The 26,390-nt window shown below is 44.2% G+C and overlaps 1 protein-coding gene across 1 annotated transcript in view; it reads left to right on the forward strand.

Annotated features, from left to right (window-relative positions):
* The first annotated feature begins 2,631 nt into the window (after positions 1 to 2,631).
* Positions 2,632 to 26,390, forward strand: part of LOC111959283 (E3 SUMO-protein ligase RanBP2) — a 51,328-nt gene continuing 27,569 nt past the window's right edge. The window contains exons 1-19 of the mRNA XM_070437762.1: positions 2,632 to 2,845; positions 3,441 to 3,508; positions 3,613 to 3,724; positions 4,639 to 4,791; positions 5,124 to 5,354; positions 5,439 to 5,581; positions 5,736 to 5,931; positions 6,026 to 6,326; positions 6,407 to 6,588; positions 7,581 to 7,759; positions 11,433 to 11,556; positions 14,653 to 14,811; positions 18,590 to 18,727; positions 18,902 to 19,033; positions 19,750 to 19,965; positions 20,133 to 20,216; positions 20,344 to 20,485; positions 20,615 to 20,715; positions 24,378 to 25,719. Coding sequence (XP_070293863.1) covers positions 2,774 to 2,845; positions 3,441 to 3,508; positions 3,613 to 3,724; positions 4,639 to 4,791; positions 5,124 to 5,354; positions 5,439 to 5,581; positions 5,736 to 5,931; positions 6,026 to 6,326; positions 6,407 to 6,588; positions 7,581 to 7,759; positions 11,433 to 11,556; positions 14,653 to 14,811; positions 18,590 to 18,727; positions 18,902 to 19,033; positions 19,750 to 19,965; positions 20,133 to 20,216; positions 20,344 to 20,485; positions 20,615 to 20,715; positions 24,378 to 25,719 — 4,075 coding nt within the window. The 5' untranslated portion in view covers positions 2,632 to 2,773. The remainder of the gene's footprint in view (positions 2,846 to 3,440; positions 3,509 to 3,612; positions 3,725 to 4,638; positions 4,792 to 5,123; positions 5,355 to 5,438; positions 5,582 to 5,735; positions 5,932 to 6,025; positions 6,327 to 6,406; positions 6,589 to 7,580; positions 7,760 to 11,432; positions 11,557 to 14,652; positions 14,812 to 18,589; positions 18,728 to 18,901; positions 19,034 to 19,749; positions 19,966 to 20,132; positions 20,217 to 20,343; positions 20,486 to 20,614; positions 20,716 to 24,377; positions 25,720 to 26,390) is intronic.

Below are 26,390 nucleotides of genomic sequence, written 5' to 3' on the forward strand. Positions count from 1 at the left end.
CACATTAAGCATCTCCAGTCCAAAATTACATCTAGAATCAGCTTCCTATTTTGCAACAAAGCATCCTTCACTCATGCTGCCAAACACACCCACGTAAAACTGACTACCAATCCTTGACTTCGGCAATGTCATTTACAAATAGCCTCCAACACTCTACTCAGCAAATTGGATGCAGTCTATCACAGGGCCATCCGTTTTGTCACCAAAGCCCCATATACTACCCACCATTGCGACCTGTATGCTCTCGTTGGCTGGCCCTGGCTTCATATTCATTGCCAAACCCACTGGCTCCAGGTCATCTATAAGTCTTTGCTAGGTAAAGCCCCGCCTTATCTCAGCTCACTGGTCACAATAGCAGCACCCACCCATAGCACGCGCTCCAGCAGGTATATTTCACTGGTCACCCCCAAAGCCAATTCCTCCTTCGGCCGCCTTTCCTTCCAGTTCTCTGCTGCCAATGACTGGAACGAACTGCAAAAATCTCTGAAGCTGGAGACTCATATCTCCCTCACTAGCTTCAAGCACAAGCTGTCAGAGCAGCTCATAGATCACTGCACCTGTACATAGCGCACTTGTAATTAGCCCATCCAATTACCTCATCCCCATACTGTTATCTATTTTATTTATTTCCCTCTTTTGCACCCCAGTATCTCTACTTGTACACTCATCTTCTGCACATCTATCACTCCAGTGTTTAATTGCTATATTGTAATTTTTTCGCCACTATGGCCTATTTATTGCCTTACCTCCGTTATCCTACCTCATTTGCACACACTGTATATAGACTTTTTCTATTGTATTATTGACTGTATGTTTGTTTATTCCATGTGTAACTCTGTGTTATTGTTTGTGTTGCACTGCTTTGCTTTATCTTGGCCAGGTCGCAGTTGTAAATGAGAACTTGTTCTCAACTAGCCTACCTGGTTAAATAAAGGTTAAATAAAATAAAATAAAAATAAAATACATACAGAAGATAGCCCGATTTGGCTGATATCTGTCTCATTGTTTGATCTGTGATGTTACTGAGCAGTGCGAGTCATAAACTCAGAAAAAAAAGAAACGCCCCTTTTTCAGGACCCTGTCTTTCAAAGATAATTCGTTAAAAAGAAAAATCCTTCACAGATCTTCATTGTAAAAGGTTTAAACACTGTTTCCCATGTTTGTTCAATGAACCATATACAATTAATGAACATGCACCTGTGGAACGGTCGTTAAGACACTAACAGTTTACAGACGGTAGGCAATTAAGGTCACAGTTATGAAAACTTAGGACACTAAAGAGGCCTTTCTACTGACTCTGAAAAACACCAAAAGAAAGATGCCCAGGGTCCCTGCTCATCTGTGTGAACATGCCTTAGGCATGCTGCAAGGAGACATGAGGCCTGCAAATATGGCCAGGGCAATAAATTGCAATGTCCGTACTGTGAGATGCCTAAAACAGCCCTACAGGGAGACAGGACAGACAGCTGATCGTCCTCGCAGTGGCAGACCACGTGTAACGACACCTGCACAGGATCGGTACATCCGAACATCACACCTGCAGGACAGGTACAGGATGGCAACAACAACTGCCCGAGTTACACCAGGAACGCACAATCCCTCCATCAGTGCCCAGACTGTCCGCAATAGGCTGAGAGAGGCTGGACTGAGGGCTTGTAGGCCTGTTGTAAGGCAGGTGTTCACCAGACATCACCGACAACGTCGCCTATGGGCACAAACCCACCGTCGCTGGACCAGACAGGACTGGCAAAAAGGGCTCTTCACTAACGAGTCGCGGTTTTGTCTCACCAGGGGTGATGGTCGGATTCGCGTTTATCGTCGAAGAACTGAATGTTACACCGAGGCCTGTACTCTGGAGCGGGATCGATTTGGAGGTGGAGTGTTCGTCATGGTCTGGGGCGGTATGTCACAGCATCATCGGACTGAGCTTGTTGTCATTGCAGGCAATCTCAACGCTGTGCGTTACAGGGAAGACATCCTCCTCCCTTATGTGGTACCCTTCCTGCAGGCTCATCCTGACATGACCCTCCAGCATGACAATGCCACCAGCCATACTGCTCGTTCTATGTGTGATTTCCTGCAAAATAGGAATGTCAGTGTTCTGCCATGGACAGCGAAGAGCCCAGATCTCAATCCCATTGATCACGTCTGGGACCTATTGGATCAGAGGGTTAGGGCTAGGGCCATTCCCCCCAGAAATGTCAGGGAACTTGCAGGTGCCTTGGTGGAAGAGTGGGGTAACATCTCACAGCAAGAACTGGCAAATCTGGTGCAGTCCATGAGGAGGAGATGCACTGCAGTACTTAATGCAGCTGGTGGCCACACCAGATACTGACTGTTACTTTTGATTTTGCCCCCCCCTTTGTTCAGGGACACATTATTCCATTTATGTTAGCCACATGTCTGTGGAACTTGTTCAGTTTATGTCTCAGTTGTTGAATCTTGTTATGTTCATACAAATATTTACACATGATAAGTTTTCTGAAAATAAACGCAGTTGACAGTGAGAGGACGTTTCTTTTTTTACTGCGTTAAAATGTGCGTTTTCAAAACGTATCGGCTATGTATCGACCAATCACAGGTCATGGTTCAATTACGTTTTGTACCACGTGACTACCGCTTGCATTTGACGTTCTCGTGGCAGAAGCGGGGAGACATGGCTAATTAGCTAAGCAGTGGGGGAAATATTTACGATTCCTGCTTTTTCCGGATGAGTTTTGTCACTCTATGCAATTTTAGTTTTGAATTATAAGAAAATACGCTTTACACAGCCATGCGGCGAAATAAGGCCGAAGTGGACGAATATATTAATTCAGTAGAGAGTTCCTCTCCTTCACTCAAAGAGGTGAGTCAAACCCAGCCCCAACCAGCTCTTCAGCCTGCGTATACTACCTAGCTAGCTAGGCTAAGCTAACTGCTACTGCCATCTTGGCCTGGCATTTAGCTACACCTAGCTGGTAGCTATTACAGCTAATAGTACATTAAGCATTGAACGTAGCTATCAAAATACTATTAATAGACTAACTTTGAAACAATAAGTAGCTAACGGATCAATTTGGCTAACTATCGTGGCTAACTAAAATGGGAACTGGGACACCTCAAGTTAATCCATCGCAAGGAACACTTCCTCGTTGAAAATGCGGGCAGCAGGGCTTGCTAGCTTTTGAAACCTGTCCATCAGCTTGCTTTTTGCCGGCTAACTAGCTAAAGTTATGGCTCTGTCAATCTTCCTACGATCCGTTGGAAAAGAGCCATCATTACCTTTCTTACTTGATTTGTACATAGTTAGCAATGTATACTTGAATGGATCCAGCTAACTAGCTACCATTTTTAGCTAACTAAAGATGTCATATGTATGTAATCTGTAACGTTAGCGATCTAGTTATTATAACCAAGAGTGTAACCTTACTTTAAATTAGGCCTATATGATCTTTCCACAGAAACCAATTAAAGGATTTTTATTTGCTAGATTATACTTCGAGGCTAAGGAGTATGAACTTGCTAAAAGGTAAGCCCTGAACACAACCAACGCAGACATTGTTGACATTGAAGTGGGTAACGATGCCGTTTTTGTGTGTATTGTGGTTCTGAATGCCTGGTCCCCTCTGTTAGACATGTATCAGCATATTTGAAGGTGGCGGAAAGAGACCCCAAAGCACACAAGTTCCTGGGCAAACTTTATGAGAGGGAAGGAGATATCAACAAGGCCATAGGATGTTACAAGGTAAGATCCTTCTCAGTTGCTCACTTACATACTATTGCTATAGTATTATTTTACCCTGTCCTTTAGGCTTTGGCAGTCATCCAGTTTGATATGATTGATTTGTTTTTGAAGAAACAAGTTGTGTATGTGATTAGTGCTAGGGAATATATCAAATTATTGTTTTAGCGTGATATTCCAAATGCCTGTTTTGCAAGAAATGTTTTTAATTCTCCTTTTTATGAGCGTTTATGTCCGCTTGTTCTCATGTCTTTTTGGTCTTGTCTCCTTTGCTCCTTCTGTGCTGTGTGCACCTTCCCACTTAAACCAGTGATTTGTATATAATGACGACATGCTCATGTCTCTTCCCTAACAATGGGAGTTGTTGTCCCAAAGGAGGGAGGACAGATTTTGGCGAAAGTGAAACCTCTCTCTTTGCCTCTTTCTCTCTGTTTTCACACACCAAGCCCCTCCCCCTGCCACTCACAACAACAAAGATGAGAGATCACTTTTTCCTCTCTGACAAGCGGTTTCAACTCACTATTTGCATTTGAGGTTTGGTCCAACAGAAACAGTCACATGGACACTGAAACAGAGACATTATTTTACTGTAATAGAGAAGTTAACCTTTCTAATGATACCCTTTTTATGTCTCAACTCTTCAAATTGCTCGCAGAGCAGATGTTACTTAACAGGAGTATCAATGAACATTCATTCTGGAAAATGAATGCTGTTTGTTGCGCATGGCATTGCAGTACTGCTAGCAGCATTTTAGCCAAATACTATTATACTAACTATAGAGTGTGTTTTATAAATGTAATGCAATAAGCATAGAACACAATTATATAAGGAATTGGCAACTCATTCTCATTCTGATGCAGTTTTAGCCCATACTGCCCAGCTTTCTGGTCTTTAATTGTGTGTGTGTGTCCGCCCAGCGGTCTGTGGACCTGAACCCACCCCAGAGGGACCTGGTTTTGAAGGTGGCTGAGCTGCTGGTCAGTAAGACCGAGAGAGACAACAGAGCAGAGTTCTGGGTGGAGAAAGCTGCCAAGCTGCTGCCTGGACACCTTGCTGTCTTCAACCTCAAGGTAAGAGCTCTAACACATTATTGATTTCCTGTATTAAAATTATTTTTAGGTTGTTTAAAATGGTTTGCCTAACCTAAAATAGTGGGTCAAGGCTAAAGTCTGCATTGTGACTGGAGGATTGTTTACAAACTGTGGCACTGGGTTGACACATGATCACTACCCGCACCACTCACCCCCTTGCCAGGAGTGCCTGTTGATGAGCTGGCAGCTGTTTAATGCATATGCCCTCCACACTCTCTCTCCCCGTAGGAGCAGTTGTTTAGCAGCAGATGGGCATGGGGGCTAGAAACAACTGTTTAAAAAATCCTTGCTTTACTTAACTCTCCCTCTAGGAGCACCTACTGAATCAACAGGGCCAGCAGGGATGGAACCAGTTGTTTGACCTACTGCAGGCAGAGCTGGCTGTGAGGCCTGGCGATTCCCATATCAACATCAAGCTGGTTCAGTTGTTCTCCTCCGATGGCAGGCTGGAGGAGGCTGTCAAACACTGTCTGGCCACAGAGAAGAGAGGCCTGCTTAGATCCAGCTTGGACTGGTACTCTACTGTAGTACATACTCTACAGGTCAGCAGGATGCTCACAAAATACAATTATGTTCTTATGGAATTACATGTACAATGGTAAAGTGGTGAATTGTGTGTTTCTCAGGAATCCCTAGCCCAGCCCAGTGTTTCATCCAATGAGAAGATGAGTCAACATCAGCAGAGAGAGCTACTTTTGGCCCACTGCAGCCTGCTGAGACTGACTCTGCAGGGGAAAGGACTGCAGCCTAGCATCCAGGCCCTCTGGAGGTGTGTTTGTCACATCCAGGCTAGGCAGGGACATGTGAATGCTGTACTAGTCTACCAACAGAGCTCCTTCATTAGAGCACCACTCCGTAGAGTCCTATTAGATTGTAGCACTGTGTGTGTGAGTATTTAACCTAATTTCTCTCTCTCTGTGTAGTTTTGACTGTGCGATGCAGGGCCTGAAGAAGGCAGAGGGCAGTGTAACAGAAGATCTGTCTGGGGTCTATGTGGAGATGAGGGGACATCTGTACCTGCATGCTGGCACTCTGCTGCTGAAGATGGCTCAGGAGAGAGAACAGCAGTGGCGGGCTGTCATCGATCTGGCTGTTCTCTGCTATCTGCTGGCCTACCAGGTAACACACACACACAAGCTAGAGGCTTTGTAGTAAATAACAGTCCCTGTGTATCCAATTTCTTATTTTCATTCTTCCTACTTTTCATATTTAGGTCCCCAGGCCAAAGAGCAAGGTGTCTAAACGGGACCAGTCTCCTCCTCAGCCTCTGGAGCTACTGGCCAGTGACCGAAAGAGCCAGGCTGGACACATGCTGCTCAACCTCAAGCCCGAGACACACACCTTTGTCAGAGAGGTGGTGGAGGCGTTTGGGAACCGTAGTGGTCAGGACGCTTTGTTTGAGCTTTTGTTTGGGCCTCTGGCTCCGGCCGGGACTTCCTTCATTGGCAACGATGACATCCGCTCCATCAACACACAGGCTCCAGAGATATCTGACCTCACCAAATGGGATAACGGTATGATGCGTGTGTGTGGCTCTACACAACAGGAGCCCAGTTGATCTCACACATAAGATCTCTAACTTTTTTGTCTCCAGGCTCCATCCAGCTCCATGGTGGGGACCTCCAGCAGCTGTGTTGGCTGGGCCTCCAATGGTCTCTCTTGGCCCAGAGGCCTGCTCTGAGGGACTGGCTCAAACAGCTGTTCCCCAGGCTCAACCTGGAGACCTCCAAACTGGACACCAACACACCAGAGTCCATCTGCCTGCTAGACCTGGAGGTGGGTGTGGTCGGGGTGGCTCTACAGTATCTAGTCCTGAGTGATTTAGTGCTCTTGGGGTTGTTCTGGTTAGATTATTACAAAATAATTATCATTTTTGATTTTGGGTTGGATTATTTTTAACATTAAATGCATTATGTGGGTTGAATGCTGTATCACAGAATAAAACTATTTAAAAAAGTCCCATGATGGTAGTGACTGCCCATGACTACATATTAACCATCAGTTATTCACATCACTTTAATAAAATATTTCAGTTGTGTATATTACATTTGTTTTATTTGATTACTTTATTTCAAGTCATCTCATCTCTATAGAGCTGATGTCTGACAAAATCACTATTTTTAGGAGTTCTTCGAAGTAAATAAGGCATACTTTTATGACGGCTGAATACCAACTATCAATCACTTAGATCATGTATTTTCAGGTACTCCCTCATGAAGAAACTGCTCTCTTGGAATAACTTCTTGATCGCGCATTCTTCTTTCCCTTACGTAGCAGGCGTAAAACACACAGGCCGACAACTAGCTGCACGATGGATTATGGTTATTGTAGTTAATTATCACGTTTTCTGCACTAAACTATGTAGAACATTGGCCTGTTGGAAACTACAACTCCCTACTACATCGCACATTTTGGGCTAGATCTGATTTATCTCTAGAGAAACTGCAGCGCAATGTGCGCATAGAGCTCAGAAAAAAACGGAACGAAATGGAATTCAAATAATTGAACGACCTCGGTCAATTAGTTGTTTAAAAACAGGAAAATAACAAATATTGGTTATTCGCTCAGCACTAACAATATCTATGCTGTTCAGTTACGGCCTTATAACAATCTTAATACTGTCCTTCATATCATTGATGGTTTCCTTTTGCTTAATTTTTCATTCATACAATGACCTGTAATGCACTAAGAACTAATGCAATGAACTTGTTTGGGTTCTTCTAACAATACACTGGGGTGATTCCCTCCTCTCTCTCTCTCCTGTCTAGGTGTTCCTGTGTGGGGTGGTGTGGTGCAGTCACACCCAGCTCCAGGAAAGGGCCAGGATCAGTTCTACTGGTCAACACGAGCCCCGCTGCCTGCCCCTGCCCCTCCTCCACCTCCTCTTCACAGACAGACAGAGGGACTGGTGGGACGCAGTCTACAGGCTCATACACAAACGAGCTGCGTGAGTCACGATGGGTTATAATCTCTGTAGTTATGTGATAGTTGTCTGAAATCAAGTGTTTTACTACATTTTACATTATAGTAATTAAGCAGACACTCTTTTCCAGAGTGACACATATATTTTCAGCTTTTTTTTCATACTGCCATCCTCTACCAACTGAGCCACACGGGACTACACAAACAAGCTCTGTAAAAATTACCCAGGCTCCCTCCCTCCCTCCTTCCCTCACTTGAACTGATCACTGATATTATATGTCGGTAACACTTTACTTGACACCCAGCGTCATAACACTGTCATGACATATACAGTACCAGTCAAAAGTTTGAACACCTACTCATTCAAGGGCTTTTCTTTATTTAAATTTTTTCCTATGTTGTAGAATAATAGTGAAGACATCAAAACTATGAAGTAACACATATGGAATCATGTAGTAACCAAAAAAGTGGTTTGAGATTTTTCAAAGTAGCCACCCTTTGCCTTGATTACAGCTTTGTGCACTCTTGGCATTCTCTCAACCAGCTTCACCTGGAATGCTTTTCCAACAGTCTTGAAGGAGTTCCCACATATGCTGAGCACTTGTTGGCTGCTTTTCCTTCACTCTGCGATCCAAATCATCCCAAACCATCTCTCAATTGGGTTGAGGTTGGGTGATTGTGGAGGCAAGGTCATCTGATGCAGCACCCCATCACTCTCCTTCTTGGTCAAATAGCCCTTACACAGCCTGGTGGTATGTTGGGTCATTGTCCTGTTGAAAAACAAATGATAGTCCCAATAAGTCCAAACCAGATGGGATGGCGTATCGCTGCAGGATGCTGTGGTAGCCATGCTGGTTAAGTGTGCCTTGAATTCTAAATAAATCACTGACCGTGTCACCAGCAAAGCACCATCACTCCACCACCTCCATGCTTCACAGCGGGATCCACACATGCGGAGATCATCCTTTCACCTACTCTGCGTCTCACAAAGACATGGCATTTGGAACCAAAAACCTCATATTTGACCTCATCAGACCAAAGAACAGATTTCCACCAGTCTAATGTCCATTGCTCGTGTTTCTTGGCCCAAGCAAGTCTCTTCTTCTTACTGGTGTCCTTTATTAGTGGTTTCTTTGCAGCAATTGACCATGAAGGCCTGATTAACGCATTCTCCTCTTAACAGTTGATGTTGAGATGTGTCTGTTACTTGAACTGAAGCATTTATTTGGGCTGCAATTTCTGAGGCTGGTAACTAATGAACTTGTCCTCTGCAGCAGAGGTAACTCTGGGTCTTCCTTTCCTGTGGCGGTCCTCATGAGAGCTAGTTTCATCATAGCGCTTGACGGTTTTTGCGACTGCACTTGAAGAAAATTTCAAAGTTCTTGAAATTTTCCAAATTGACTGACCTTCATGTCTTAAAGTAATGATGGACTGTTGTTTCTCTTTGCTTATTTGAGCTGTTCTTGCCATAAAATAGACTTGGTATTTTACCAAATAGGGCTGTCTTCTGTATACCACCCCTACCATGTCACAACACAACTGATTGGCTCAAATGCATTAAGAAGAAAATAAATTCCACAAATGAACTTTTAACAAGGCACACCTGTTAATTGAAGTGCATTCCAGGTGACTACCTCATGAAGCTGATTGCGAGAATGGCAAGGCAAAGGGTGTCTACTTTGAAGAATCTGAAATATAAAATATATTTTGATTGGTTTAACACTGTGTTTGTTCCATATGTGTTATTTCATAGTTTTTTTGTCTTCACTATTATTCTACAATATAGAAAATAGTCCAAATAAAGAAAAACCCTTGAATAAGTAGGTGTGTCCAAACGTTTGTCTGGTACTATATATCTCAAATAAAATGTATTTATATAGCCCTTCTTACATCAGCTGATATATCAAAGTGCTGTACAGAAACCCAACCTAAAACCCCAAACAGCAAGCAATGCAGGTGTAGAAGCACGGTGGCTTGGAAAAACTCCCTAGAGAGGCCAAAACCTAGGAAGAAATTTAGAGAGGAACCAGGCTATGAGGGGTGGCCCGTCGAGGGATATCTTCAACCACCAACTTACCATCCTGAGACAAGGCCGAGTATAGCCCACAAAGATCTCCGCCACGGCACAACCCAAGGGGTTGTCTATATATCTCTCTATCCTGAACAAAAATATAAGCGCAACATGTAAAGTGTTGGTTTCATGAGCTGAAATAAAAGATCCCAGAAATCGTATTTCTCTAAAATTTTGTGCAATAATCTGTTTACATCCCTGTTAGTGAGCATTTCTTCTTTGCCAAGATATGCCACACCCTTCAGGTGGATTGATTATCAAGAAGCTGATTAAACAGCATGATCATTACACAGGTGCACCTTCTGCTGGGGACAATAAAAGGCCACTCTAAAATGTGCCGTTTGGTCACACAACACAATGCTACCGATGTCTCAAGTTTTGATGGAGCGTGCAATTGGCATGCTGACTGCAGGAATGTCCACCAGAGTTGTTGCCAGATAATTTAATGTTAGTTTCTCTACCGTAAGTCACCTCCAACGTCGTTTTAGGGAATTTGGCAGTACGTCTAACCGATCTCACTACATGTAACCACGCCATCCCAGGACCCTCCACATCCGGCTTCTTCACTTCTGAGACCAGTCACCCGGACAGCTGATGAAACTGAGTTTTTCTGTCTGTAATAAAGCCCTTTTGTGGGGGGGAAACTCATTGTGATTGGCTGGGCCTGGCTCCCAAGTGGATGGGCCTATGCTCACCCATGGCTACGCCCCTACCCAGTCATGTGAAATCCAGAGATTAGGGCCTAATGAATTTATTTAGTTGAAAATGTTGCATTTTTGTTTTTTAGAGCTGTTGTGACATATTGCGTTATTTTTATGGCTGGTTATGACACCTACATAAGAGTCTCAACCTTCCAAATAAGGCAAAACATTCCATTACACTATAGCCAACTTGTCAACAGTATGAAATTCACCATATTAAATTATTTTAATTGTTCACCCCTACCCCAATGCTCTGTTTCTGATGAATGGGATGAATGCAGTAGCAGATTTTAGGAGCAGGACAGGACACCCTCTTTTTGACTGACTACTGACATAAGGGCATGTACGTGATAGGCCTATCTGGCTTATATGATTATGATGGTCATAATGCTTCATGACAGTGTCAGTGCTTTTTCTTAGTCCAAGTAATGTGACACAGGATGGTCACAATGCTTTATGACAGTGGCATGAAGTGTATTTTCTACAAGTTATTTAAAATATGATGGGGGGGGAAAACATGACTGTAAAGAATTCATTTCAACAACAAAGGACTTTTTAAAAAAACTTTCAAACAAAAGGAAACTTCTTGGCAGGGAAAAAACACGTTTGAATAAATGTGGGTTTTGACACTCCTATGTAGGTGTCATAACAGCTATAAAATAATGCAATATGTCACAACAGGTCTAAATGTATGGGTCATGACAGTGTTATGACAATATGACAGGTTATGACAATTTGTCAACTATTATGACATGGTTATGAAGTAAAGTGTTACCATAAGATCTGATATAAGGTCAGCGTTAAAATGTAAAGGCCCAGGATGGAGAAGTCAAGCTGACTGATGGCTCTGTGGTTAACATGACTATGGTTCTGCTTCTGTCTGCGGGCCTGTATGTATAATACTCTCTGTGTATCTGTGTTTGTAGGCCTGGCATGTCAGCCAAACTGAGGATGACGGTTCAACATGGACTAAGCACCTTGCGAGCCGGAGAGAAACATGGCCTTCAACCAGCCCTGCCCATACACTGGGCCCAGCACCTCAGCTCAGCGGTACACACACCTCAGCCAGATGAGACACCTGCCTTTTTCTGTCACACACTACACACACTATGCCTTATGATTAACGAGACGTGGTGTGATCATAACAACATACAGGAACTCAAGTCCTTCTGTTCACCTGACTTAGAATTCCTCACAATCAAATGTCGACCGCATTATCTACCAAGAGAATTCTCTTAGATTAAAATCACAGCCGCATATATTCCCCCCCAAGCAGACACATCGATAGCCCTGAACAAACTTTATTTGACTTTATGTAAACTGGAAACCACATATCCTGAGGCTGCATTCATTGTAGCTGGGGATTTTAACAAGGCTAATCTGAAAACAAGACTCCCTAAATTCTATCAGCATATCGATTGTGCTWMCAGGGCTGGTAAAACCCTGGATCATTGTTATTCTAACTTCCGTGACGCATATAAGGCCCTCCCCCACCCTCCTTTCGGAAAAGCTGACCACGACTCCATTTTGTTGCTTCCAGCCTATAGACAGAGACTAAAACAGGAAGCTCCCGCGCTCAGGTCTGTTCAACGCTGGTCCGACCAATCTGATTCCACGCTTCAAGATTGCTTCAATCACGTGGACTGGGATATGTTCCGCATTGCGTCAAACAACAACATTGACGAATACGCTGATTCGGTGAGCGAGTTCATTAGAAAGTGCATCGGCGATGTCGTACCCACAGCAACTATTAAAACATTCCCAAACCAGAAACCGTGGATTGATGGCAGCCTTCGCGCGAAACTGAAAGCGCGAACCACTGCTTTTAATCAGGGCAAGGTGACCGGAAACATGACCGAATACAAACAGTGTAGCTATTCCCTCCGCAAGGCAATCAAACAAGCTAAGGGTCAGTATAGAGACAAAGTAGAGTCGCAATTCAACAGCTCAGACACGAGAGGTATGTGGCAGGGTCTACAGTCAATCACGGATTACAAAAAGAAAACCAGCCCCGTCGCGGACCAGGATGTCTTGCTCCCAGACAGACTAAACAACTTCTTTGCTCGCTTTGAGGACAATACAGTGCCACTGACACGGCCCGCTACCAAAACCTGCGGACTCTCCTTCACTGCAGCCGACGTCAGTAAAACATTTAAACGTGTTAACYCTCGCAAGGCTGCAGGCCCAGACGGCATCCCCAGCCGCGTCCTCAGAGCATGCGCAGACCAGCTGGCTGGTGTGTTTACGGACATATTCAATCTATCCTTATCCCAGTCTGCGGTTCCCACATGCTTCAAGAGGGCCACCATTGTTACTGTTCACAAGAAAGCTAAGGTAACTGAGCTAAACGACTACCGCCCCGTAGCACTTACTTCCGTCATCATGAAGTGCTTTGAGAGACTCCACTCTACCTGACACTATCCCCTCCACTCTACCTGACACCCTAGACCCACTCCAATTTGCTTACCGCCCCAATAGGTCCATAGACGACGCAATCGTAACCACACTGCACACTGCCCTAACCCATCTGCACAAGAGGAATACCTATGTAAGAATGCTGTTCATTGACTACAGCTCAGCATTTAACGCCATAGTACCCTTCAAACTCGTCATCAAGCTCGAGACCCTGGGTCTCGACCCCGCTCTGTGCAACTGGGTACTGTACTTCCTGATGGTGAGGGTAGGTAACAACATCTCCACCCCGCTGATCCTCAACACTGGGGCCCCACAAGGGTGCGTTCTGAGCCCTCTCCTGTACTCCCTGTTCACCCATGACTGCGTGGCCATGCACGCCTCCAACTCAATCATCAAGTTTGCAGACGACACTACAGTGGTAGGCTTGATTACCAACAACGACGAGACGGCCTACAGGGAGGAGGTAAGGGCCCTCGGAGTGTGGTGTCAGGAAAATAACCTCACACTCAACGTCAACAAAACAAAGGATATGATCGTGGACTTCAGGAAACAGCAGAGGGAGCACCCCCCTATCCACATCGACGGGACAGTAGTGGAGAGGGTAGAAAGTTTTAAGTTCCTCGGCGTACACATCACGGACAAACTGAATTGGTCCAACCACACAGACAGCGTGGTGAAGGCGGCGCAGCAGCGCCACTTCAACCTCAGGAGGCTGAAGAAATTCAGCTTGTTACCAAAAACACTCACAAACTTTTACAGATGCACAATCGAGAGCATCCTGTCGGGCTGTATCACCGCCTGGTACGGCAACTGCTCCGCCCACAACCGTAAGGCTCTCCAGAGGATAGTGAGGTCTGCACAACGCATCACTGGGGGCAAACTACCTGCCCTCCAGGACACCTACACCACCCGATTTTACAGGAAGGCCATAACGATCATCAAGGACAACAGCCACCTGAGCCACTGCCTGTTCACCCCGCTATCATCCAGAAGGCGAGGTCAGTACAGGTGCATCAAAGGAGAAGCTGTTTTTCAGTCTCTCGGTCCCTATCTCAAGGACATCAGACTGTTAAACAGCCACCACTAACATTGAGTGGCTGCTGCCAACATACAGACTCAACTCCAGCCACTTTAATAATGGAAAAATTGATGTGAAAAATGTATCACTAGCCACTTTAAACAATGCCACTTAATATAATGTTTACATACCATACATTACTCATCTCATATGTATATACTGTACTCTGTACCATCTACTGCATCTTGCCTATGCCGTTCTGTACCATCACTCATTCATATATTTTTATGTACATATTCTTCATCCCTTTACACTGTGTGTATAAGGTAATTGTTAGGTTAGATTACTCGTTGGTTATTACTGCATTGGCGGAACTAGAAGCACAAGCATTTCGCTACACTCGCATTAACATCTGCTAACCATGTGTATGTGACAAATAAAAAAATGGATTTGATTTGATCATATGAGCTAGGTGTCTGTCTGAAATGTTTACCTCCGCATTTACTCAATAGTATTTATAACTTTGTATGATTATTATTTATAACTCTCGGACTAGCGAGAATATTCTACAAAATCTCTTTTATATAACTATGTAAAACGAAATAACTGTGAGAATGCGACTCTGAACGAGGTGTCCTTAGTAAAAATTTATGATTTTGAAGAAATTACATTTCTGCGTTTGGATTAAACATCTGTTCTGATGTAATTCCCAGGGGTTTGGTGTGAACTCATACTACGCCCACGAGTGCATAAGGCGGAGTGTTCACTACTGGAACGTGGTGCTCCCCCTGCTGGACAAGATCAAGAGGAGACGTGGCATCCCTGGATCCCTGGACCCCCTGTTCATACACTTCCCCTCTAGAGACATAGAGGTGAGCTACCACCACAGCTGCTTCTCTGACCAACACTGTTAGTCTGCTGAGTTAAAGCATTGGCATGTGTGTAGACTTTTGATATTACATTTTATTGGTTACATGCGCCGAATCCAACAGGTGTAGACTTTACAGTGAAATGCCGACTTACGAGCCCATTCACAACAATGCGGAGTTAAAAAGTAAGACAAGTATTTGCTAAATAAAAAGGGAAATGGTAACACAGTAAAAACAATAACAAGGCTATATACAAGGAGTACCCGTACCGAGTCAATGAGCAGGGGTACGAGGTAATTGAGGTAATACACTGTGTACACAGTACATGTGGGTAGGGTTAAAAGTGACTAGGCAATCAGGATATATATTTGTATTTATTATGGGTCCCGGCAGCAGCTACTCTTCCTAGGTTCCAGCAAAATTCAGACTGTTTATACAATTTTAAAAACATTACAATACATTCAGACTGTGTGCCCTCAGGCCCCTACTCCACCACTATCACATATATACAGTACAAAATCCATGTGTACGTGTGTGTATATGTTATCGTGTGTGTATGCATGTGTCTGCCTTGTGTTGCTTTACAGTCCCCGCCGTCTTTTTAATCTGTTTTTTAAATCTAATTTTACTGCTTGCGTCAGTTACTTGATGTGGAATAGATTTCCATGTAGTCATGGCTCTATTTAGTATTGTGCTCCTTCCATAGTCTGTTCTGGACTTGGGGACTGTGAATGTCTTGTGGCATGTCTTGTGGGGTATGCATGGGTGTCCGAGCTGTGCTCCAGCAGTTCAGACAGCTCGGGTGCATTCAACATGTCAATACCTCCCATAAATACAAGCAGGGATGAAGTCAATCTCACTTTCATACATACATAAACTCAGCAAAAAATAAACGTCCCTTTTTCCGGACCCTGTCTTTCAAAGATAATTCGTAAAATTCAAATAACTGCACAGATCTTCATTGTAAAGGGTTTTAAACACTGTTTTCTATGCTTGTTCAATGAACCATAAACAATTAATGAACATGCACCTGTGGAATGGTCATTAAGACACTAATAGTTTACAGACGGTAGGCAATTAAGGTCACAGTTATGAAAACTTAGGACACTAAAAGAGGCCTTTCTACTGACTCTGAAAAACACCAAAAGAAAGATGTCCAGGGTCCCTGCTAATCTGCGTGAAAGTGCCTTAGGCATGCTGCAAGGAGGCATGAGGCCTGCAGATGTAGCCAGGGCAATAAATTGCGATGTCCGTACTGTGAGACACCTAAGACAGCACTACAGGACGGACAGCTGATCGTCCTTGCAGTGGCAGACCACGTGTCACAACAACACCTGCACAGGATCGGTACATCCGAACATCACACCTGCGGGAGAGGTACAGGATGGCAACAACAACTGCCCAAATTACACCAGGAACGCACAATCTCTCCATCAGTGGACAGACTGTCCGCAATAGGTTGAGAGAGGCTGGACTGAGGGCTTGTAGGCCTGTTGTAAGGCAGGTGCTCACCAGACATATCCAACAACAATGTCGCCTATGGGCAGAAACCCACCGTCGCTGGACCAGACAGGACTGGCAAAAGTGCTCTTCACTGACAAGTCGCGGTTTTGTCTTTATCGTCGAAGGAATGAGTGTTACACCGAGGCCTGTACTCTGGCGCGAGATCGATTTGGAGGTGAGTGTCCGTCATAGTCTGGGGCGGTGTGTCACAGCATCATCGGACTGAGCTTGTTGTCATTGCAGGCAATCTCAACGCTGTGCGTTACAGGGAAGACATCCTCCTCCCTCATGTGATAACCTTCCTGCAGGCTCATCCTGACATGACCCTCCAGCATGACAATGCCACCAGCCATACTGCTTGTTCTGTGCGTGATTTCCTGCAAGACAGGAATGTCAGTGTTCTGCCATGGACAGCGAAGAGCCCGGATCTCAATCCCATTGAGCACGTCTGGGACCTGTTGGATCAGAGGGTTAGGGCTAGGGCCATTCCCCCCAGAAATGTCCGGGAACTTGCAGGTGCCTTGGTGGAAGAGTGGGGTAACATCTCACAGCAAGAACTGGCAAATCTGGTGCAGTCCATGAGGAGGATATGTTTTTGCTGAGTATTGTAGATTTGTAGTGGTATAATAATGTTATATGATGTACTGTTTTATTTTTTGTTTTATATGTAATGTAATTGACTTGATGTGTTTGGACCCCAGGAAGTATAGCTGTTGCCCCTAATTGGGATCCCTAATAGATGCAGATGTGAGTGCTACAGGGTGATAGTCATTTAGACAGGTTACAGCTGGTCAGTGCATGCTCTGAGTATGCATCCTGGTAATCCGTCTGGCCCTGCGGCCTTGTGAATGTTAACCTGTTTAAAAGTCTTACTCACATCGGCTACGGAGAGAGTGATCATAGTCTTCTGGAACAGCTGGTTCTCTCACACATGGACAGTGTTGCTTGCCTCGACGCGAGCATAGATGGCATTTAGGTCATTTGGTAGGCTGGTGTCACTGGGCAGCTCTCGGCTGGGTCTCCCGTTCTATTCCGTGATAGTTTGCAAGCCCTGCTACATCCGACAAGTGTCAGAGCTGGTGTAATAGGATTTGATCATAGTCCTGTATTGACGCTTTGCCTGTTTGATAGTTCGTCGCAGGGCCCAGCGTCGTCCGGTTTAGGGCAGGGTTTGGCTGGCCGGGATTTCCTTGTCCCATCGTGCTCTAGCGACTTCTTGAGGTGCGCCGGGCTCCTGCAGTTGGACGGTGTTTCCTCCGACACAGTGGTGCGGCTGGCTTCCGGGTTAAGCGAGCAGTGTGGCTTGGCAGGGATGTGTTTTTCCAAGGACGCATGGCTCTCGACCTTCGCCTCTCACGAGTCCGTAGGGTAGTTGCAGCAATGGGACAAGACTGTAACTACCAATTGGATATCACGAAAAAGGGGTAAAAATAATCACCGACCACTAGGAACGCCGCCTCTGGATGAGCATTTTCTTGTTTTCTTATGGCCGTATACAGCTTGTTGAGTGCGGTCTTAGTGCCAGCATCGGTTTGTGGCAGTAAATACAACTATGAAAAATACAGATGAATACTCTTGGTAAATAGTATGGTCTACAGCTTATCATGAGTTACACTAACTCAGGTGAGCAGAACATCAATACTTCCTTATTATTTGAGATTGTGCACCAGCTGTTGTTAATAAAGAGACGCACCACCACCACCCTGGATCTGCCGTTCTGTACTGTCGATGCATTGAAAAACCAGGTAGCTTTATATTATCCATATCCTTGTTCAGCTGTGACTCCAAGAAGCATAGTATTTTACAGTTCTTAATGTCCTGTTGATAGGATAGTCTCGAACAGAGCTCGTCCAATTTTCGTTCCAGCGATTGCACATTCGCCAATAGAACCGAGGGTAGAAACAGTCTCACCAGGGTGCTCGCGTGCCAGCCTCTATACGAGTGTCGTGGATCAGGGCCTGGTCCGGGATAATCCATATTTCTTTTGCATCCGACTCATTGAAGTAGAAGTCCTCGTCCAAATGGAGGTTAGTGATAGCTGTTCTCATGTTCAGAAGCTTTTTTCGGTCATAGGAAACAATGGTGGAAACATTATGTACAGAAAAAGTTCAGATTAGGACAAAAAAAGACACTAAATAGCAAAATTGGTCAGGAGCCTGTAAAACGGCCGCTATTCACTCCGGCGCCATGTAATCACTGTTGCCAAGCTGGAAAATTGACAAGACCAGTTTTAATGTATGCATTGCTCTATTTTCATTGGATTTTGTGTTCATCGCAGATCCCATCAGTGAAGGGCTTTGAGGAGGAGGCCAAGATAGCATTTGCGACCCTCCTGGACATCGAGGGGAGGACAGAGGAGGCTATCGCTACCCTGGAGACCATCAACAACATCTCGTCTAACTGGCACCTAGCTAGGGTATATAGTGACGGGTTCACTGCTCGACCTTGGTCTTGGAGTCTGTCACCTGCACTTTATCACCATGCTTTTAAGTGCAGCTCCCAGTAAAAAATTCTGCCAGCATTTTTCTGTTTTCCCATACAGAATGTGTTTGTTATGAATTGTCTTTTGATATATCTCTGTGTTTTGTAGATCTTCCAGCGTCTGTCTGAGGAGGCCGGTAGCGGGGTGGAGGAGACACAGGACAGGTGCATCATGTTCCTCAGGAAGTTCAGAACTTACCTGTCCAAGATCTACAACGCCAACGCTGACGACATGGATAAGGTTAGACACATACACTAGTGGTGCGCGGGTCAGCTATTTGTTCACTTGCCCGCAATTGCTAAATCTGAGGCCTGCACCCGACCCTAACCCACAAATATAGAATATGCGCTATAGGCTATAGTCAAAGACCGCAGAACCATTCTTTGATAGGGGTGTATGATTTTTTTGTTGCATGATTTTGATACGTTTCTACTAATAATTTATGACATTTTGGTAGGCTATTTGTTAGTCATCTTCTCTATAATTAAATACATGCAGCTTCTCTTCTGTCATTAAATGTTGCCCTAGAAGATTAAATAAACCCTTGCTCACCAGAATAAATCGATAGAATGAATGCTTCAATCTAGTTGACATCTGAGAAAATGCAATAACTCAACAACAACAAAAAGATAAAGATGGCACCTCTACCGATGGTATTTAACTGAGCATTCGCATTCTCTCAAGATGCTGGAAGAAAGAAATAATATTTCTCCACTCCTGTTCCCGAGTAAAAATGTTGCCTACATTTTGTGTATCATTTTACTGCAAGAAATGCTTAATTCTGCTGCAGTTAATATTAAGGCTATGTGAGAGGTTATAGGCCTACAGTTAGTGTCCAGATTTGAGTTTCCATTTAACCCATCTGAACAGTAGGCTACAGTTACCTTCATATAATCAAAAGTTTAAGAGTTGGAAGCATGACATGACATTCAACCGTATTCACTGTTATGACCCAGCTGCCCGTTTCGATGGAGGAGGTGATGGATCTCCTGAACGATGTGAAACAGCAGCTGGAGGAGAGTGGAGAAGCGATGGATGAAGAGGAGGACGGCGGACCGGTCCACTCCAGCCTTCAGTTTACTAAGCCTGCTGCTTCAATCTCTTGTGTCAGATTCGCCCCATTAACCCCCTCCCCCAGCAAGAGCTTGGCCTCTCCCTCCAAAAGACACCTGGTACCCTTAATTTTAAATGTTGACTTATAAACATATGTGAGACAGTTGCTCTTCCTATTTTTCAAACATGGACATACATGCACACAGATTTACTCTACAGGTTGTTTTTCTCGCATAAATATTTGAAATATCTTTATGGGGTGGAAAACATTATCCTCCATTTACAGATTTCACCAAAGACGCCACCTCATTGGGCGGAGGACCAGAAGTCCCTCCTGCAGATGCTCTGCCAGCAGGTGGAGAGCCTCAAGGTCAGCCCCTGGATTCATTGTTTTTGAGGATATGGTAGATGGATGTTAGCCATGTCAAGTGTGTGTATTAATTAAGATGTTAATGTATGGTTTCTGTGTTGATAAGTGCTGTGTGGTTGTGTTGCAGAATGAGGTCCATGACCTGAGGCATCACTCATCAGACAGCATGGCGTCACCCCACCAAAGAATGTATGGAGATGGGTACGGGGCTGAGAGCATGCAGGAGGGCTACCCCCCAGCACAGACCTTCCATGGAGCACCCCTCACTGGTAGGAACACAGTACACAACTGAGTTGTGTAGTTTGACTGTGCGTTATAAGGAATACTGAAATAGCAATGTTTCTAGGATATTCAATTATGAATGTTGATTATACCCTCTTTCCTCTTTTTGTTTACAGTTGCCACCACACAGGCACCCTCTATGTATTACAATCAATCGCCTGCTTATAACGCCGGACAGTATCTCCTTCGTACGGCAGCCAATGTTACCCCAACAAAGGTATGTGTTTATACCTTGGGATTCTTTAAGAATTGAGAATGGTTTAGTTACTTAAAGTGGGATAGTATTTTCAGTAGTGCTGGGCGATATGGCCTAAAAATTCATATCTTGAATTCTTGACACATCTACTCATTCAAGTTTTTAATTTTTTTGGACTATTTTCTACATTGTAGAATAATAGTGAAGACATCAAAACTATGAAATAACACATATGGAATCATGTAGTAACCAAAAAAGGGGTTTGAGATTCTTCAAAGTAGCCACCCTTTGTCTTGATGACAGCTTTGCACACTTGGCATTCTCTCAACCAACTTCACCTGGAATGCTTTTCCAACAGTCTTGAAGGAGTTCCCACATATGCTGAGCACTTGTTGGCTGCTTTTCCTTCACTCTGCGGTCCAGCTCATCCCAAACCATCTCAATTGGGTTGAGGTTGGGTGGTTGTGGAGGCCAGGTCATCTGATGCATCACTCCATCACTCTCCTTCTTGGTCAAATAGCCCTTACACAGTCTGAAGGTGTGTTGGGTCATTGTCCTGTTGTAAAACAAATGATAGTCCCCATAAGCGCAAACCAGATAGGATGGTGTATCGCTGCAGGATGCTGTGGTAGCCATGCTGGTTAAGTGTGCCTTGAATTCTAAATACATCACTGACAGTATCACCAGCGAAGCACCGCCACACCACCTCCATGCTTCACGGTGGGAACCACACATGCGGATATCCGTTCACATCCGTTCACCTACCCTGCGTCTCACAAAGACATGGCGGTTGGAACCAAAGATCTCAAATTTAGACTCATCAGACCAAAGAACAGATTTCCACCAGTCTAATATCCATTGCTCGTGTTTCTTGGCCCAATCAAGTCTCTTCTTTTTATTGGTGTCCTTTGGTAGTGGTTTCTTTGCAGCAGTTCGGCCATGAAGGCCTGATTCATGCGGTCTCCTCTGAACAGTTGATGTTGAGATGTGTCTTTTACTTGAACTCTGAAGCATTTATTTGGTCTGCAATTTCTGACGCTGCAGCAGAGGTAACTTTGGGTCTTCCCTTCCTGTGGCGGTCCTCATGAGAGACAGATTCATTATAGCGCTTGATGGTTTTTGCGACCGCACTTGAAGAAACTTTCAAAGTTCCTGACATATTCCAGATTGACTTAAAGTAATGATGGACTGTTGTTTCTCGTTGCTTATTTGACCTGTTCTTGCCATAATATGGAAGTCGCTCTGGATAAGAGCGTCTGCTAAATGACTTAAATGTAAATGTAAATGTAAATGGTCTTTTACCAAATAGGGCTGTCTTCTGTATACCCACCCCTACCTTGTCACAACACAATTGATTTGCTCAAACTCATTAAGAAGGATAGAAATTCCACAAATTAACAAGGCACACCTGTTAATTTAAATGCATTCCATGTGACTACCTCATGAAGCTGGTTGAGAGAATGTCAAGCGTGTGCAAAGCTGTCATGAAGGCAAAGGTTGGCTACTTTGAAGAATCTTAAATATAAAATATTATTCTAAAATTTAGAAAATATTAAAAATAAAGACCCTGAAATGAGTACGTGTCCAAACATTTGACTAGTACGTATATAAAAGAAAAAGTTCTCTAAGTAAGCTCTGTACAGTTAAAGGGTCAAATAGACTGCATTTCAAACAGTCAGAAATAATCTAATGAATTCAGGGCTTGTGAAGTTATACCTCGGATAAATATAGGGCTTCCACAATCATAAGTGGTGACGCGGTCTAAGGCACTGCATCTCAGTGCTTGAGGCATCACTACAGTCCCTAGTTCGAATCCAGGCTGCATCACAACTGTCCGTGATTGGGAGTCCCATAGGGCGGTGCACATTTGACCCAGCGTCGTCTGGGTGTGGCCAGTGTAGGCCGTCATTGTAAGTAAGAATTTGTAACTGACTTGCCTATTTAAATAAAATAAAAATAAGACCCACTAATAATGTAATATTTTTATCAAAATGATTTAACCTGCCTTTTTGTAATCACGGATCTGTCTAACCAGAACCATGCATAATGCACATTCACTAATAATGACTAACTTCTTATAGCAGGCATTAGGCTATAGAAAATGAATAAAGGTCTCATAATTAATCTCAAGCACAAGCCCATGTGCTAGTGACTAGCTAGCTAATCTTTATATTTAAATTTGAGCTAACCTGGATCTATTTTCTAGCTAAGAAGGCAGAACAGTTGGATTGTTATCAACACACCCTTCTGTCCGTCTCCAACTGTTTGAACAGCATGTTAGCTTGTTGTCAGGAGAATTTTCAATCCCAATGATAATAACAATCAATAGCTTTGACCAATCGACCATGGGTTTAATAATAATTAGGCAAAGACTCAGCTTTATGCAAAAGGCTAGTACAGTTTATTCAGAGAACGTTCTAAAGTCCACAATACAAAAACATCCATTTTATACTGGCTCCTTACGCATATACCTTCACACAAACAAGTTCAAATCTTAAGCTACGCCTTGCTCAGACAGTCTGTTTTTCCACTACATAGATACATTGTTTAATCTGCAACATGTTTCATAATTTTCTGCGAGCCTAACAGTTTCTCCCCTCCACGGGTGGAGACAGAATGTCCTGTACGGAACACAGTAGTACAACTTGTCTGTTGATAGCTCCTCTTATCATTTGTTTCACACTTGCACCCTGCTTACATACTAAAAAGGAACAAACGGTCCTTGTTCTAATTCTGACTAAAACTACACACGTCATCAGATTATAGTTTTATGATTCTAATACATTTCATACAATTATATGGTTTCAGGGTGGAATATTTTTAGTCATTACCATTAAGCATATTAATTCCCTTATCACTTGTCCACTTTGTTCAGATATTGAAATTGAGTGGCCTACCTAAATTCTCAGAATGAGAACAAGTTGAAATTTCTTTATACAATTGTGTTTTATGCTTATTGCACATTTATAAAACACAGACTAGACAGCTAGTATAAAAGTATGTGGCTAAAATGCTGCTAGCGGTACTTGATACCGCAATGCCACATGCGACAAACTGAGCATTCATTTTCCAGAATCAATGGTCATTGATAGGCTACTCTCGTTTTAACATCTCTATTACGGTAAAATCATTTCTCAATGTGTTTCGGTGTCCATATGACCGATTCTGTTGGACCAGACGTCAAATGCAAATAGTGAGTTAAAACTGCTCGTCAGAGAGGAAGAAGTGATCTCTCATCTTTGTTTTCGTGAGGGGCTTGGCGTATATGCCTGTGATTCTGTGTAAAGCAGAGGAAGAGGCAAAGTCTGTTCAAAATAACCCAAATGCGTTTCTATGGGCTTATTGTGGACCTAAGCTTGTCACATGCCTTCCTGCCTTGGTGACAACAACTCCCATTGTTAGGGCGGAGACGTACATCTCGTCATTATATACAGATCTCTGTTGTCAATTGGAAGGTGCACAGAAGGAGCAAAGGAGACGAGACAAAAAATACATTAATGTTTATAAAAAGGCAAAATACAAAAAACCTTGATTCTTGCAATACAGGTATTTGAAATATTGCGCAAAAACATACATTGGAATTAATTGACTTAATTTGATATCGCCCAGCCCTACTTTTCAGTGGCAAATATGAAATGCACAGGTTTTAGTTTGAATACATTTTTCTTTCTCTTGTGTCTCAGGCTCCTGTGTATGGAATCAACCGCCTGCCACCCCAGCAGCACATGTATGCCTACCAGCAGCCTACTAACACTCCTCCCCTGCAGTCAACACCAGCCTGCATCTACCCTCCTCAAGATCAGGTCTTCGGCGCCCCTCTCCGCTTCGAGTCACCAGCAACCAGTCTACTCTCCCCATACAGTGAGGAATACTACGGCCACTCGCAGCCCACCACAAACCCTCCCCTCCCAGAGCCTGGCTACTTCACCAAGCCCTCCATAGTACCTGTCCAACCACCAAAGAGCATCGAGGGGAAGCCTGTGGGCTTTGGGAAGATCTCTTTTGGCCAGCCGATCCCTGCTGAGCCTCCTAAGTTGCCTAGCTTTGGTGCTGGAATAGTCGCCCAGTCCACCCCATCATCCGCTGCCTTTAAATTCAACTCCAACTTTAAATCCAATGACGGGGACTTCACCTTCAAGTCCAAAAACAATGAGAGCCTGTTGGGTCTTCTGACATCAGACATTCCAACCAAATCTGAGGGTCCCTCAGAGGGGAAGCCCCAAGAGCCTCCTAGTCAGGGAGGGATTTTTACCTTTGGCCCTAAAAGTGCGTCTGGGTTCTCCTTTGCTGACACAATCCAGATCCAGGACAAACCAAACCTGTTTGGAAAAATTGACCAGCCATTTAGTTTCACTGATGTAACCCCGCCGGTATTTGGGCTAGCAAACACAGTGAAGGAGGAGAAGGGAGCGGAGAGCAATAACGACAGCACTCATGTGGAGGAGGACGAGGATGGGCCTCACTTTGAGCCTATTGTGCCCCTCCCTGACAAAGTAGACGTGAAGACTGGAGAGGAGGAAGAGGAGGAGATGTTCTGTAACAGGGCCAAGCTGTTCAGATTCGATGCAGAGACAAAAGAGTGGAGAGAGAGAGGTATCGGCTTAGTCAAAATCCTAAAGCACAATAGATCAGGAAAAGTGCGTCTGCTGATGAGGAGGGAGCAGGTTCTGAAGATCTGTGCTAACCACTACATCACGCCAGATATGCTCCTGAAACCAAATGCTGGATCTGACAAGTCCTGGGTCTGGAATGCCGTTGATTATGCGGATGAGGAACCAAGGACTGAGCAACTGGCCATCCGGTACAAAACGGAAGACGAGGCATTGCTCTTCAAGACAAAGTTTGAAGAGGCTCAGAAGATCGTTCTCAAATCTCCAGAAAAGCAGCTAGATCAGTCATATAGGAAAAATAATTTTCCTAAACTCTCTGCTCCATTGGCGACAAACTTTGCTGCCCAGTTTGCAAAGAAGTACGGGGAGTGGGACTGCGATGTGTGCTGTGTAAGAAATGTTGCCAAACCCGGAGGCACCAATGACATGGTTGAGGCTTTGATTCCTGCTGCTCCATCTACATCTGTTTTGGCTACAGGGTTTGGAGTTTGAACAAGAAACACAACTGCTAGCAGACTCTTCATTTCTAACAAGACACGTGTCACACTCCCACTGCCCTGTTTTTTGCCAAACTGTGCACCAAATCCAGACCCAATTGAGAGGGTTGCCAAGCTGGGGCACCGCAGCAGGTTTTCCTGAAGGGTTAGGAGTTTGAAAAGAGAGACACTGTTTGCAAATGCCTCATTTCTTAAAGCGCATGTTATAGTCCATTGCCCTGCCCTTTTGCTGAACTGCACACCAAATCCAGAGCCAAATGGCATGGTTGAGGTCTTTGATTCTGCTGCTACTTTTGTGGTTTCTTGCCTCTTTCCAAACTGGGCACCAAATCAGCAGCAGGTATATATAGTGGTGCCACTGGTTCCAAACGTAAGGAGGAGGGTATCTGAGCTCAAAGACCCAAATCCTTTTCCAATAGATCCTGCGCTCGCTGGTATCTTTTGACGAGTCAGCTCCAAATCCAAAAGTAATCTCCCACTGAAGCTGCCCCACTAGTAAAGCCTTTGATGTCAGTAGCCGGTGCGCTGTCTGGCTTTGATGGGCATTAGGGTTGGCAGTCTGGCGGCAACACACTGCATACTTTAGCTG

The sequence above is a fragment of the Salvelinus sp. IW2-2015 genome, linkage group LG36 (assembly GCF_002910315.2).
Source record: "Salvelinus sp. IW2-2015 linkage group LG36, ASM291031v2, whole genome shotgun sequence".
NCBI lineage: Eukaryota > Metazoa > Chordata > Actinopteri > Salmoniformes > Salmonidae > Salvelinus > Salvelinus sp. IW2-2015.